The sequence below is a fragment of the Apium graveolens genome, chromosome 6, assembly GCF_009905375.1.
Source record: "Apium graveolens cultivar Ventura chromosome 6, ASM990537v1, whole genome shotgun sequence".
Taxonomy (NCBI): Eukaryota; Viridiplantae; Streptophyta; class Magnoliopsida; order Apiales; family Apiaceae; genus Apium; species Apium graveolens.
In genome coordinates, this window is record NC_133652.1 from 61,656,279 (window position 1) to 61,668,987 (window position 12,709).

A 12,709-nucleotide genomic window follows, 5' to 3' on the forward strand; every position below is an offset into this window, starting at 1 on the left:
GAATTCCTTTTCTTTTAAAATTCTTTTTTTATTGTTAAGATCTAACATACAACAAAACATATTTAAAAATTCATGCCAACTAAATAATTTATAAAATAATCATAGAAAAAGCAACTGACATATAAAACTTAACTTTGCATGATATAAAAATTAATTACCTATCATCATACTAATGAGAAAATATGAAACTAATATTTATCCATAAAGATATTCATGAGAGAAGACGAGGATATATAGGCATGACTTACTAATAGCACAGAGACACAACAATACAAAGGAAGCATGTACACAATTATTAAACAAGTCACAAAAAAAAAAGTAAAATAAAACTTAAGCAGCAACCTAAATTACATACTCACATGCTCAAGATAAAGTAAAACTAAATAAAAAGCAAAAGAACGTATGTACCTGGTAGTGGGCGAATTCTGTATACAACTAATTCACAACATATAGGAGTTTCTAATATAAGTACATACAAACCTAATTGTAACGAGGAAATAATAAAATTTTCTTCTAAAGATTTACAACCTCTCCAAGTAAATTTCTAAAATAAAATATTTGATACACACAAATACCTAAACCAAAAATATTTGGGTTTTCTAATTTATTCTCACACTTCTTTCTACAAATAATAAATCTTTACCCAACTCAAATAACCTGCACAAAAAGTTTCCAGAATATTATAATTTAAAATTTTTATTTAATGGAATTAATATCTAATATCTAATAAATAAATTAAAAATAAAAATTACGGATTTTACAAATATTCTCGTCAAACTCGTAATTTAAAATTTCTAAACATAGACAACGATGTATTTTCGACAGGGTCATGTAGTCAAATTTCGAGTATTTATTGAAAAATGAGTCAAGTTATGATTTCTAATTCGAAATGAATCGAAATACATTAATTATTTATAATTCTAGCATATGTTATGCAAGACATTTCTTAACATAACAAGATTAAGTCACTTTGACAATCCTAAAATTTAGTTGACTTATAATTTTTATGTAATCTATAATGGCATTTCTTGAGTCTGTAAAAATGTTTAAATAGACTAGACTGGAGTATTTTTTAGCAAACAACCAACTAGTTAGAAGTAAATCTCTAGAAGAAGATCAACCCTGATCATGCCTCAGAATGAAGATAAACTGCTTGGTGAATAATAAAGTTGTAGACTGAAAAATGTTCTAAGTCAAATGTTAAGAAGTCACAGATCAAGGAATGTCAAGAAGTATATCGAGAGGTAAATTTGGCTTGTAGAAAAGTCACTACACTTGTAGAAAAGTCACTACACTTGTAGAGAAGTCATCCAACTTACAGAGAAGTTGAGATGTCGACAAGTCAATTTGGCTTGTAGAAAAAGGGAAAATATCGATAAATCAAAACTCATGTAGAGAAGTGGAGATATCGACAAGTCAATTTGGCCTGTAGAGAAGTGGAGATATCGACAAGTAATTTACACATGTAGAGAAGTGGAGATATCGGCAAGCCATTTACACATGTAGATAAATGGAGATATCGACAAACTATTCTACATCACGACACAGACATCTCTATACACTTTGAAGATCTCGATAACATCTTCAATTACAGAATACATCTATCCTGAAAATTCAAAATTATCTGTCAACAAGCAAGATCAAGGGCCAATATGAATTGGACAAAGGAAGGTCACATACCCAGAAGATTGGATACATATTTGTTGCACTTAAAAATAGAAATAGACAAAAGGACTTTAGAAAATATGTTAGTCTATTTTAGTGCAACTTCTGTAAACTGTGCATGTTAATCTATAAAACATGTCACGGATCCTTAGTTCTAGTTGTAACAAAAACAGTCTAGATTTCTTGTATTCTCTCAAGAAAAGTAGTTGAGTTATTAAACACTTAAGAACACAGATTTGTATCACAACATATTTGGTTTTTTATAAAAAGATTAAGTAATATTTGATAATTGATTTTTGTGGCTTTTACAGTAAATTGATTATCACTATAATTTACCTTAACTGTCAAGTTCAAGAGTAGGCCAAACACATAACTTGATTTTCTTGAAAATAATTTACCAAGTTTAAAAGAAAAATCAAGAAACACACATTCGCCCCCCTCTGTGTGCATTTCATACCTAACAACATATCTAAATATTTAGTACACATATAGAGTAATTATTTAAGTGATTTTTTTGATATTTATTTTTAAGAAAATAATTATATGTTCAATTTATTTGCTTTTATAATAATAAATTTATATTAAAAATTTACGAGACATAATTTTTTAACTAAAAATTATTTAGTAAATAAAGTAATGATTCGTTTATATATTATTCTTAACTTTATATCTTTAATTCAAATTTTTTAAACTAACTCTACAAATATTCTATTATCTGTGTTTGAATTATAAATAAAATGTTCATTATTTATGACACTCACATAATATGTGTATGATAAATAACATTAGTGACAATATGGTGGAATTGTATGAAGATTTGCAGGTGAACCTGAAGGACTCGGGTTCAATTCCCACAAACAATATTTTTAATTAAATATTAAACACAGGAGTAAATTTGTCATTTTAATACATGAAAAATATTCTCATGAATTTTATCAATTCTTATTTTTAAGTAAGCATCTCAAGAGACTCTCAGTAAATACTATATTCCTTAAAAATATAATAAATAATTAGGTTTAAGATATTATAATGGTTTGACAAATTCAATAATATTTTTATACATGTTCCTTATCATTATTATACTATTAAATTTAATGAAAAAAGTGAGAAAGAGAGTAAAAAGAGATTAAAGATGGAGAGAAAAGAATATTTTATTCATAAAAATAAAATAAGTGATGGGATATGTTTACTTAAAAATAAGGGAGAAAAGAAGCATATCAAAATTTTAAGAAATAAATAACTAGTTTATTGAGTGATATATATATCAAATTTCTTATATTTTTAAATTTAAGGGTTTATTTAGCTAGTATCTTGAAGTTGCCCTAACCCATTCTTTTAGGGATTCTCTAAATATTATTTTATAATATATTATAGGAATCATTATCTCTTTTATATTATATTTTAATTGATGCATGTATTTTTAATAGTAAAATATTAAATAAAGAAATAAGTATAAATAGTATTGTTGAAAATAAATATATTTTATTAATGTCTTAACTTAATAAGAGTTATTTTTTTAATATTATATCTAAAAATTGAGTTACGAGGTTGTTAGATTTGTTTAAACGAGTCAAATCGTTACTGAACAACTCGATCTCGACTTGGTAAAATATTTAAATGCAGCTCAGTAATAATCGAGTCAAGTTCGAGGCCGAGCTATTTGAATTCTATAACGAGTCGAACTCGAGTTTTGAATTATTCGACTTGTAAGGTTTGCGAACCTTATCGAGCATCCATTATTTTTAATTTTTTATTATAATAATATTTTTATATAAATATTCACTATTTTATTTATGTTATATATATTTAATCAAATCGAACTGGACATTAACCCATCATATTTTAAAATCTTGTTAATATATAATTAAATTTAATAATTTTCAAACCGAAATTGTGTCTATCAAATTTTTTACGATCCAAACTTCAATTTTAAAATTAAAAATTTGTTCAAACTCCAACTGAGCCCAAACTTTTTACTCAACTCCAACTGATCTTGTCAGAATCTAACTAGGCTCGACACCTCCTGTTAGCGGTGTATAGATGAACCGCTCAACCGCATCCAACCGCTCAACCGCTCGCAACCGAACCGCAAATGCGGATAATCGCGAAACGCGGATTGGTTGTGGATTTAAATTTTAAAAACCGCACAATCGCGGTTTGAATGCGGTTTTAAATTTTTGAAAATCGCAAAATCGCAACCGCAACCGCAACTCGCAACATATATTTATAATAAAATATATTTCCAAAAATGTTAGTTGATATCATATAAATTAATAAGTATACACATATTTTAACTAATCTTAGGTTAATGTTAAGACTTCATTCATAAGATTTACAATCATTATAAGATATATATATATAACCAAACAAATGGAAAATGTAATCAACATGTAATTTTTTTATCCTTTTCTTTTTTCTTTTCTCTCGCCTCCGTATTTTTGTATGTTTTTAATATTCTTGCTTCACACGGAGCATTAGTTTGTATTTTATTTTTGAATGTAAATTTATCGCGTAACTTAAACTTGAATTTATTAATATTCCGAATTTATTTTTTTGTAAATTATTAATTATTTTAAAATAAGTGGTTGAACCGCAAACCGATCCGCAATAACCGCAAATTCGCAACCGCAATTGACGCGGTTAACCGCAACCGCAAATGCGGTTGCGGATGATAATTTTCTGCGGATGATAATTTTCTAAAACCGCTTTTCGCGATTTGGTTCGACTTTTACCCCAAAACCGATCCGATCCGAATCGCGTACACCCCTACCTCCTGTGCATGCGGCTGTGTCCTAATTCTCCTTGATCGAAAACAATAATTTATCCTGTAAAAAGAACACTAATTACTAATTAAATTATTCACAAAAAGAAGTGGGAAGAAATATAGAAAGTTGAAGGAGCATAAAGCCCAGAAAGTCGACAAATCAAGCAACTGCCTTTTTCTTTAAACTCCTCTTCCTTCATTCTTTCAATTCACCCTCCGATTTCTCTCCATTCAAACTTGCATCGCTCTTCTAGGTTATCTTTCTTCTTCATTCAACTATCCGATCCGATCCGATCCGATTTTAATTTTATTTTTATATAAAGGTCCTCTCTTTCTTTTTCGCAGGTTTTGTGAATTGAATTAAGGAATCATCAATCAGTCAACATGTTCAATCGAGTATTTGGGAAGCCTAAGCCTGAAGCTAATGCTGTTGCTACGTTGGATAAGTTAACTGAGGTGGGTGCTCTCTCTCTCTCTCTCTCTCTCTCTCTCTCTCTCTCTCTCTCTCTCTCTCTCTCTCTCCCCCCCTCCCCCCCCTCTCTCTCTCTCCCCCCTCTCTCTCATTTTATATATTTATTTTTTTTATTGATTTTAATTGGATTATATTTCTTTAACAAAACTGATTAAAGTTTGTGCTTTTCTGTTGTGTGTACAAAACTGGATAATTCATTTTGTTAAACGGACTATCTACAGTTTGAACTCATTTTTCTGTTCTTTAATGGACTGTTTAGTCATACACTCTACCTACGTATTGTTAATTCTTTGAAAACGGAACTTAATTGGGAATGAATTGAGTTTATGGAATAATTTTTAGAGAAAAGCTTCTGATTTGTTTGGAGGAAAATGTTAGGTAAGGTAAATAAGTTATTTCTTGTATGCCAAACAATCGGAGCTAAATATAGTATAATTCATAGGAACACAAATCACGTCAAATAAATTATAATCACGTCAAATAAAGTTATTAATTATTTTTTTGCTATTTGCGTAAGGTAAGCTGTTCTTGACACTAATAAATGGTCATTCATGTGGTTCTTCTTAGTTCTCATAATAAACTTTCGTCTTTCTGTAAGATATATATTCATGTTATAAAGAAAGAATTCACACTGCATCCATTTCAATTATGCTTCCCGATTGTACTCTTCTTAATGCAGACACTTGAAATGTTGGAGAAAAAGGAGAAAGTTCTTCTAAAAAAGGCTTCTGCTGAGATTGAAAAGGCCAAAGAGTTCACTCGAGCTAAGAACAAACGGGGTGTGTTTGTAGCAACCTTTTAAGTCTGTATTTTTATGCGGTTTTATTTTGACCTCTTAATTTCTAAAATTACTATTTTTACCTTTACAGTTTACTCTAGGGTTATTACGTCCTATACTTGATATCTAAATAGTTTCCTTTTAAGGTCTTTGGTAGAATTTCCTTTTATATAGCGCATATGAGACATATGAACTTGGTCTGTTCTTTTGTTCTCGGAAACTGCAATTACTTGTACCTTCTGAGCTTTGAAATTAATAATACTTTTCATCTCCTCTTCAAAATCGAACAACTGCACTATAATGCTATATAAGTTATTAACCAGCATAAGGATTAACAAAAGAAAGTTATGATTTTATTGTGCTAAGAGCCTAATACTAAAATTTTGTCGTGTGAATGCTGTCCAGTTTTCACATGCTTTGAGGTGGCATGCAATTAGTACTGCAGGATACTGTTAAGCAATCCTGTGTTTTAACTTTACCAAATTACCATTGTATACTACTTGCCAACATTTACTTATTCAGTTGTTATGTTGCATGAGGGAACCAGATAGGTTATTTATTATTTAATTTACTCCGCCTGTCACATCCTTCCGAGATCTTGAAAATGACATTATTTCTCACCTGTTCTTCTATTAATACTAATTTACTCTTAATACCATCTGTGATTATGGTTTCCATTTTTTTCCTCATTATCACACAGATAGATGGCCTTTTAGTTCTAGCATCCTCCTTGAAATACATCTACTTTTCTGTACTCCAATTGGCTTAGTTTAGCATTTTCAGGAGTCCAGGACTTTCTCTTTGTAGCTTTGATTCTTATGATTAATATTTTTTGTTCATACCTAATAAACCCCTTCACCTTATTACTGGTGAACAGCGGCAATTCAATGTTTAAAAAGAAAGAGGCTTTACGAGCAGCAAGTTGAGCAACTTGGGAATTTTCAGCTACGCATCCATGATCAGGTTCTGTTGTTAAGATATATTATGTATATGCAAGTGATTTCTTTCTCATATATATGATATTTTATTTCTAAACTATCTTACATGAAACTTTTGTATCAGATGATAATGCTAGAAGGTGCAAAAGCTACAACAGAGACTGTCGATGCTTTGAGAAGTGGAGCAGCTGCCATGAAGGCGATGCAGAAGGCCACGTAAGTGACTCCTTAAATTTTTAGCGTGCACAATTGTTTCTGTGTTGCCTTATTACTTTAAAAAAATGGTTATGGCCCTCCTGGAAGTTGTGGCGCTAGCCGACCTACTGGACACCTGCTCACTAATAATTCACCGCCTTTACGTGTATTTATTAGTATTTTTATTTATTAATGTTTGTTATTGTTTGTGCCAATTAGCAGAAAAATAATTAGGATAAAATTAGAGTAAGATATTTACTCATTAAATCATTCATTGACTACTACTTTGATATTTACTCATTAAATCATTCATTGACTACTACTTTGATATCAACATTTGGATATATTATAATTTCAGCTACCAAACTTCAATGGAATATTAATTAGCCTACTATACTACAATATATAGTGTTTTCATGTATCAGTTAAATATTAAGCACACCAGTTGGACAGTTACTAAATGCACATAGTGCTGCATGTTGTTGATTATGTTGTGGCAGCCATTCCAACATATTAAATTTTGCACAGTACTTGGCATCAAAGTAGCCAGTTATCAGTAAATGACACTGTGCACTCGTATGGAAATTTCCACATATACCTGAGAAATTTGGGGCTATTTTTTTTCACTGTCGCTGTGACATGGAGCCCTTTGTGCATATGAAGATTACAAATAGATTACAAATACATAAAGAAATTTGTTATCGTTTTTTAGTTCGTATATTTATCTTTTGATAATCTGTCCTGCATCATAATGACATCTTGATCTTAATGTTTCAGAAATATTGATGATGTGGACAAAACAATGGATGAGATTAATGAGCAGACGGAGAACATGAAGCAAATTCAAGAAGCTCTGTCCACCCCTATCGGTGCAGCAGCTGATTTTGATGAAGTATGTGTCTTTTACATCTTAATTATCTATTTAATACATTTTACAATGGACATATGACAAATTCTTTTATTTCAGGATGAATTGGAGGCAGAGCTTGAAGAACTGGAAGGAGCGGAGCTGGAAGAACAGCTTCTCCAGCCTGCTACAACTGCGCCAGCTGCTTCAGTTAGCGTTCCTGCTGGCAGGCAACAATTACGTCCAGCTCCTCAGAAGAACACGGCCGAGGAAGATGAACTTGCTGCGCTGCAGGCAGAAATGGCACTATAAAGTTAGTATTGCTTTCCATGTCTCTATAGTTTTTTATTGCGTATCCTACTTCCATATTAAGCACCAAACTAGTGGAAATACTTTTTTTAAATGTCAAGGTACCCTGTTATAATTTTGTGTATTTTATTAATTATGTAGTTACAACTGAATCTGTTGTCTCATTTGTGTGTGTGTGTGTATATATTGTTAGGAAACATAATAAATAGAATATATATTAAATCAGTTACAAATCTGAATAATTAGTGTGTGCATCAGTTATAAAGATTTGAAAGGGAGGATTTGATGGTAATAATAATATTCTAGCTTTAATTTAGGGATTATGAGTTGAGGTTGGAGTTATAAATAGAGAAGCTATTCATGTGTTTGGGGCATGAAGAAATAAGATTGACGTGTTTGTGGAGAGTGGGTGGTCTCTCGAATACCACCTAGTTGTGTGTGCGTGTGTGTAAATCAATAAAAGAATTCGTTTTTTTTTAATATATATATCTAAAGAGCGGGCCTGGACAGGTCCTAACAGTGGTATCAAAGCACCTCTGTTCTTGGGGCAGCGACAAGTGCAAAACAAGTTAAAATTCGAATCGACGACTTCCAGGAATTTTTTTTTGAAAAGATGCAAGCAAAATTTCTGAAGTTGGATATTGAAAAGTTTCAAAATGAAATTTCTTTTCTCAATGAAGGTATGGTTGCCATACTTGCAAAAATGGACCGCTATAGTCGCAAGACTACTGGACCATCTCCGTCTGCTCGTGAGGATTCGCAAGGCTTGGAACAGGCCAAAAAGTCGGTCCACGAAACTGAGGAGAAGCTGAAGGGAGTACAAGCGAATGATAGAGAGCTTTAATCAGCTTTTCTAAAAATGGATTTTGGAAAATTTCAAGAAGATGAAAGGACTCATCAGCAACCACCAATATCGGAGGTTTTAGGGCAGACTCCTTTAAATTCTAATAGTGGCAACAACAAAGAACAAGAGTCTTGTTTGTTTGATGTCTCATCGCCTCCAAGCTCATCCATGGACTCTTTATCACAATGACTTGAAATAGTCATATTCGAAGGCTTAAAACTTGTAGGTGGGTCGTTGAAGGCTGAAAGTTATTTTGATAGTTATTTTGAACTTAGTAAACCTCTCACGCCAAGTAAGGAGGTCTGGACGGCTGTAGTATACTTGAGAAATGATCTTTTGTTCTTGGACTATTGCGGGGAATGTCAGCGGCCTTCTTGTAACTGAGAGGAATTTAGAAAATTATTGGCGGAGAGGCAGGGGTTCTGGATTAGAAAGAAAGGGAAAAAGAAAGAATGGAACAATTTTCTCATTTGAACCTTGACGACAAGGTTCAAGTTTGGGCGGTGGGTAATGTTAGGAAACATAATAAATATCAAATCAGTTACAAATCTGAATAATTAGTGTGTGCATCAGTTATAAAGATTTGAAAGGGAGGATTTGGTGGGAATAATAATATTCTAGCTTAATTTAGGGATTATGAGTTGAGGTTTGAGTTATAAATAGAGAAGTTATTCATTTGTTTGGGGCATGAAGAATAAGATTGACTTAAGTGTGTTTGTGGAGAGTGGGTGGTCTCTCGAATACCACCTAGTTGTGTGTGTGTTTATCAATAAAAGAATTCGTTTCTTTTTATATATATATATCCAAAGAGCGGGCCTGGACAGGTCCTAACATATATCAAGGCATCTCTTGACAACAAGAATTTAACACTCCAATTGGTTTTAATGTAGAATACTGAAGTGGCTCCATTGTTTTTCACGGTGCTCCCGTCCAATTGAAGGAATTAATATTGTCATTATTATTAGTTCAGAACATTGACCTATATTGTTCAAATAAATTTAACATCGAGGGGGTGTAGTTGAGATTGCAGCTGATGCAAGATAGAGTTGATATAGAAGACAGAATAATTAAAGGGAGGTTTACTGGTTTATTTATGCACAACCTTGTAGGATGTTTTCGTCAGGCATGATGGAATGTCAATTTACAAGTTTTTAAACTTTATAAATTATTGGCTTATCCATCTTGTGCTCTGTACCCTGGATTAGTGGATTGTTTCATACAAATTGAAGTTTGAAGGGTGATGGAAAAGCAAACCTTTCCATATAAACTTCGGTGTGATCCTTTTGTAGTTAACCCAAAGTTTGATAAAATGTAATCCAAATGTTATTCCCGACGAACTGTAGTCAAAAGCTAAGAAAACAATTGCACTCGCCAAATGAATGTCATTTCAGATGCTAATTTTTTTAGGAGGGGGATATAGTTTTAGTATTGAATACCACCAGATTGTTTTTGTTTTAGACAATCGAAAAAAATTGTTCCCATCTCTTTCTTGTTCAACTTTATCTGATACCATTTTACACTGTACTTTAATGTTGAAAGTTGTTACATCAAAAGGTTAAGCTATTTATATTCTATTCTATTCTTTTATTTAATTTGATTAGTTTATTTCAATAAGATGGATTTAAATTTATATGTGAACATCTTGGAGATCAGTTAACACTTCTCAGTTGCTTTTGCAGTCGCAGACATGAGGAAGAGACTGTTAAATCTTATGCGACATGTGCAGTAAATCGGAGGTTAGTGCTGGACAACCTCAATCTGGCAAGTCAATATTTATACTTTGAAAGTGTATTTTGCTGGTAAGAAAACAATGTATAGAAGATATGAAGAATACAGGGTCCCATTCTATATGAGGTCTGCCAGCTTAATTCTTATTTATGTGGGTTTTTTAAATTTTTATGTAAGATTGTGGTGGATAATGCTGTAGTTGATAAATGGAATAAGAACTTGTGCATAAATTCTGGGATTTTGGAAAAAGTTTCCTGCTACCTTCTGTATTAGCTTACTTCTTTACCTTATTTCCTTGTGGTAATTTTCCTGGACTTGATTGGATTTTTTCCATTTCGATGATCCAAAACTGGAAGAGAAACCAAGAGGGGATTCTAGTACAGATTGTGTATGGATTTGTACATCAATTTGTTGGAATGGAAGGTGATTGAAGTGGCATCTTAATTTAGAAATCAGAAGACTGTTATCTTCTTTTCACTTCCCATGCCACTACAGTAGATATTAAATTTATAAACAGAAGTTGAAGCCTCCCCTGTACCACCTAGTTCCAAAATAAGTTCAGCTCCGGGCTGGTTATATCTCTCATCTCTTATAATTAAACTCCAACATGTATTATTACTGTTAAAAATAAAGTTATGTATGAGATTTGAACCCATGAACTGCAGAAAACTAACCTCATCGCTATCACCAGTTTACCTGGAAGATGTAATAAATATATATATTTTTTAAAATTCATTATATACATACACAAAACCTATCATTTTATTTATTTAAAAAAAATACTGTTTCACTCGAGTCTATCATATTATTTACATAATAATTTGTATGTAATTTTATATATATGCACATATTTTCCAGATCTTTATCAAAATTTTACTCTTAATTTTTTATAAGCTCCTTGTTCTCTTGAAGTTTCGATAAAATAAAAAAGTGCATAAAATTTTTTAATCTAATATATTGTGATATTTTATGTTAATCCTTCTAATTTATTAGTCAAACTAGAATATGTTAAAATATATAAAATACACCCTAAAACATAAAATTAAAAAATATTGAAACATTTTGTATGTGACATTTGGAATCCACTTTGATTAATATTTACGTAAAATATGTAACTAAGTTATAAGATTATACTATAACTAAATTATAAATATATTGTACAAAAATTAGTGTTATAAAAATCGGAAATCGGAGAAGATTGGTCGAGTTACCTATTTAGGATTAATTGAAAATCGAGGATTAATCGAAAGAGAAATCGGATGTATTATAATATTAAATTATATTTAATATATTAATATGATTGTATTAGTTATTTATTAAAAAATACATATATTTATTATATCATAATTTCTAAAATTATTCATATTTAAATTAATATAGTGTTTTGATTTTAATAAAGAATTATATATAGTTCAATAAAAGAAAATTCATAAAAATTAATCGGATTTCAAAAATTGGATCAGTCAATTACATTGGAGGGGATTAATCAGTTAAATCGGGGATTTTTAGAATACTGACGGAAACTAACTAAATTAATAAGTAGACTAAGAGAAATACAATTTTTTTTAAAGATCAAAATAATTTACATTTGATATTTGGATTGCATGATGATTCTCGGTATAATTAATACATAAAATGTATATTTAGTTATAAGGCAAAATATGGCATTTTGTTATTAGACACTATTATAATCAACACTAAAGTATATTATATAAAAAAAATATAAATATGTTAACAAAAAATGAAATTTTCAAAACAGAATCTAAAAAAGTTGAATTTATATAATTATGGATATTACATCTTAGATTACATATGAAAAATATGTGCAAACTTATTTTTTGAAAACTTATTTTTTTGCAAACTTATTTTTTACGCTACCCTGTAGATTTTAGGGCCTATAGTTATTTGACATAGTATCAGATTTCAAACTAACAATATTTTATTATTTGAATCCTTGTCAATGTCATCCCAATATTTCTCATAAATTATTCTGAACGCGAAAGATAATTTATAATCCTAAAGATGAGCGTCTGTGATCCTATACTTTTCCATCCATAGATAGGCTTTTGAGTACGGAGTATAAGATCTGATAAGGGTGTTCCTCTAACGCATTAAGATTTTAGAACGAGCAATTTTATAAAAAAATTATTAAAAATCAAAATTTGAAAA

The 12,709-nt window shown here is 30.7% G+C and overlaps 1 protein-coding gene across 2 annotated transcripts; it reads left to right on the plus strand.

Moving 5' to 3' along the window:
• Nucleotides 1-4,524: 4,524 nt before the first annotated feature.
• Nucleotides 4,525-10,800, plus strand: LOC141667250 (vacuolar protein sorting-associated protein 32 homolog 2-like). Of its 2 annotated transcripts, none has more exons than XM_074473662.1 (8): nucleotides 4,525-4,683; nucleotides 4,775-4,885; nucleotides 5,581-5,680; nucleotides 6,557-6,642; nucleotides 6,742-6,833; nucleotides 7,590-7,704; nucleotides 7,780-7,972; nucleotides 10,480-10,800. In XM_074473662.1, the coding sequence occupies exons 2-7, from the start codon at nucleotides 4,814-4,816 to the stop codon at nucleotides 7,969-7,971; spliced, it is 657 nt and encodes a 218-aa protein (XP_074329763.1). In that variant the 5' UTR covers nucleotides 4,525-4,683; nucleotides 4,775-4,813; the 3' UTR covers nucleotide 7,972; nucleotides 10,480-10,800. The 2 variants fall into 2 exon arrangements, with proteins under 2 accessions (XP_074329763.1, XP_074329762.1); XM_074473661.1 differs by having other exon boundaries at nucleotides 10,492-10,800.
• Nucleotides 10,801-12,709: the final 1,909 nt, after the last annotated feature.

What these genes read in the sequence shown, in the direction of transcription:
- LOC141667250 (XM_074473662.1), top strand. Translation starts at nt 4,814, where the DNA reads ATGTTCAATCGAGTATTTGGGAAGCCTAAGCCTGAAGCTAATGCTGTT. An exon ending in AGCTACGCATCCATGATCAG is followed by an intron (nt 6,643 to 6,741) that starts GTTCTGTTGTTA and finishes CTTTTGTATCAG; the next exon opens with ATGATAATGCTAGAAGGTGC. An exon ending in CAGCAGCTGATTTTGATGAA is followed by an intron (nt 7,705 to 7,779) that starts GTATGTGTCTTT and finishes CTTTTATTTCAG; the next exon opens with GATGAATTGGAGGCAGAGCT.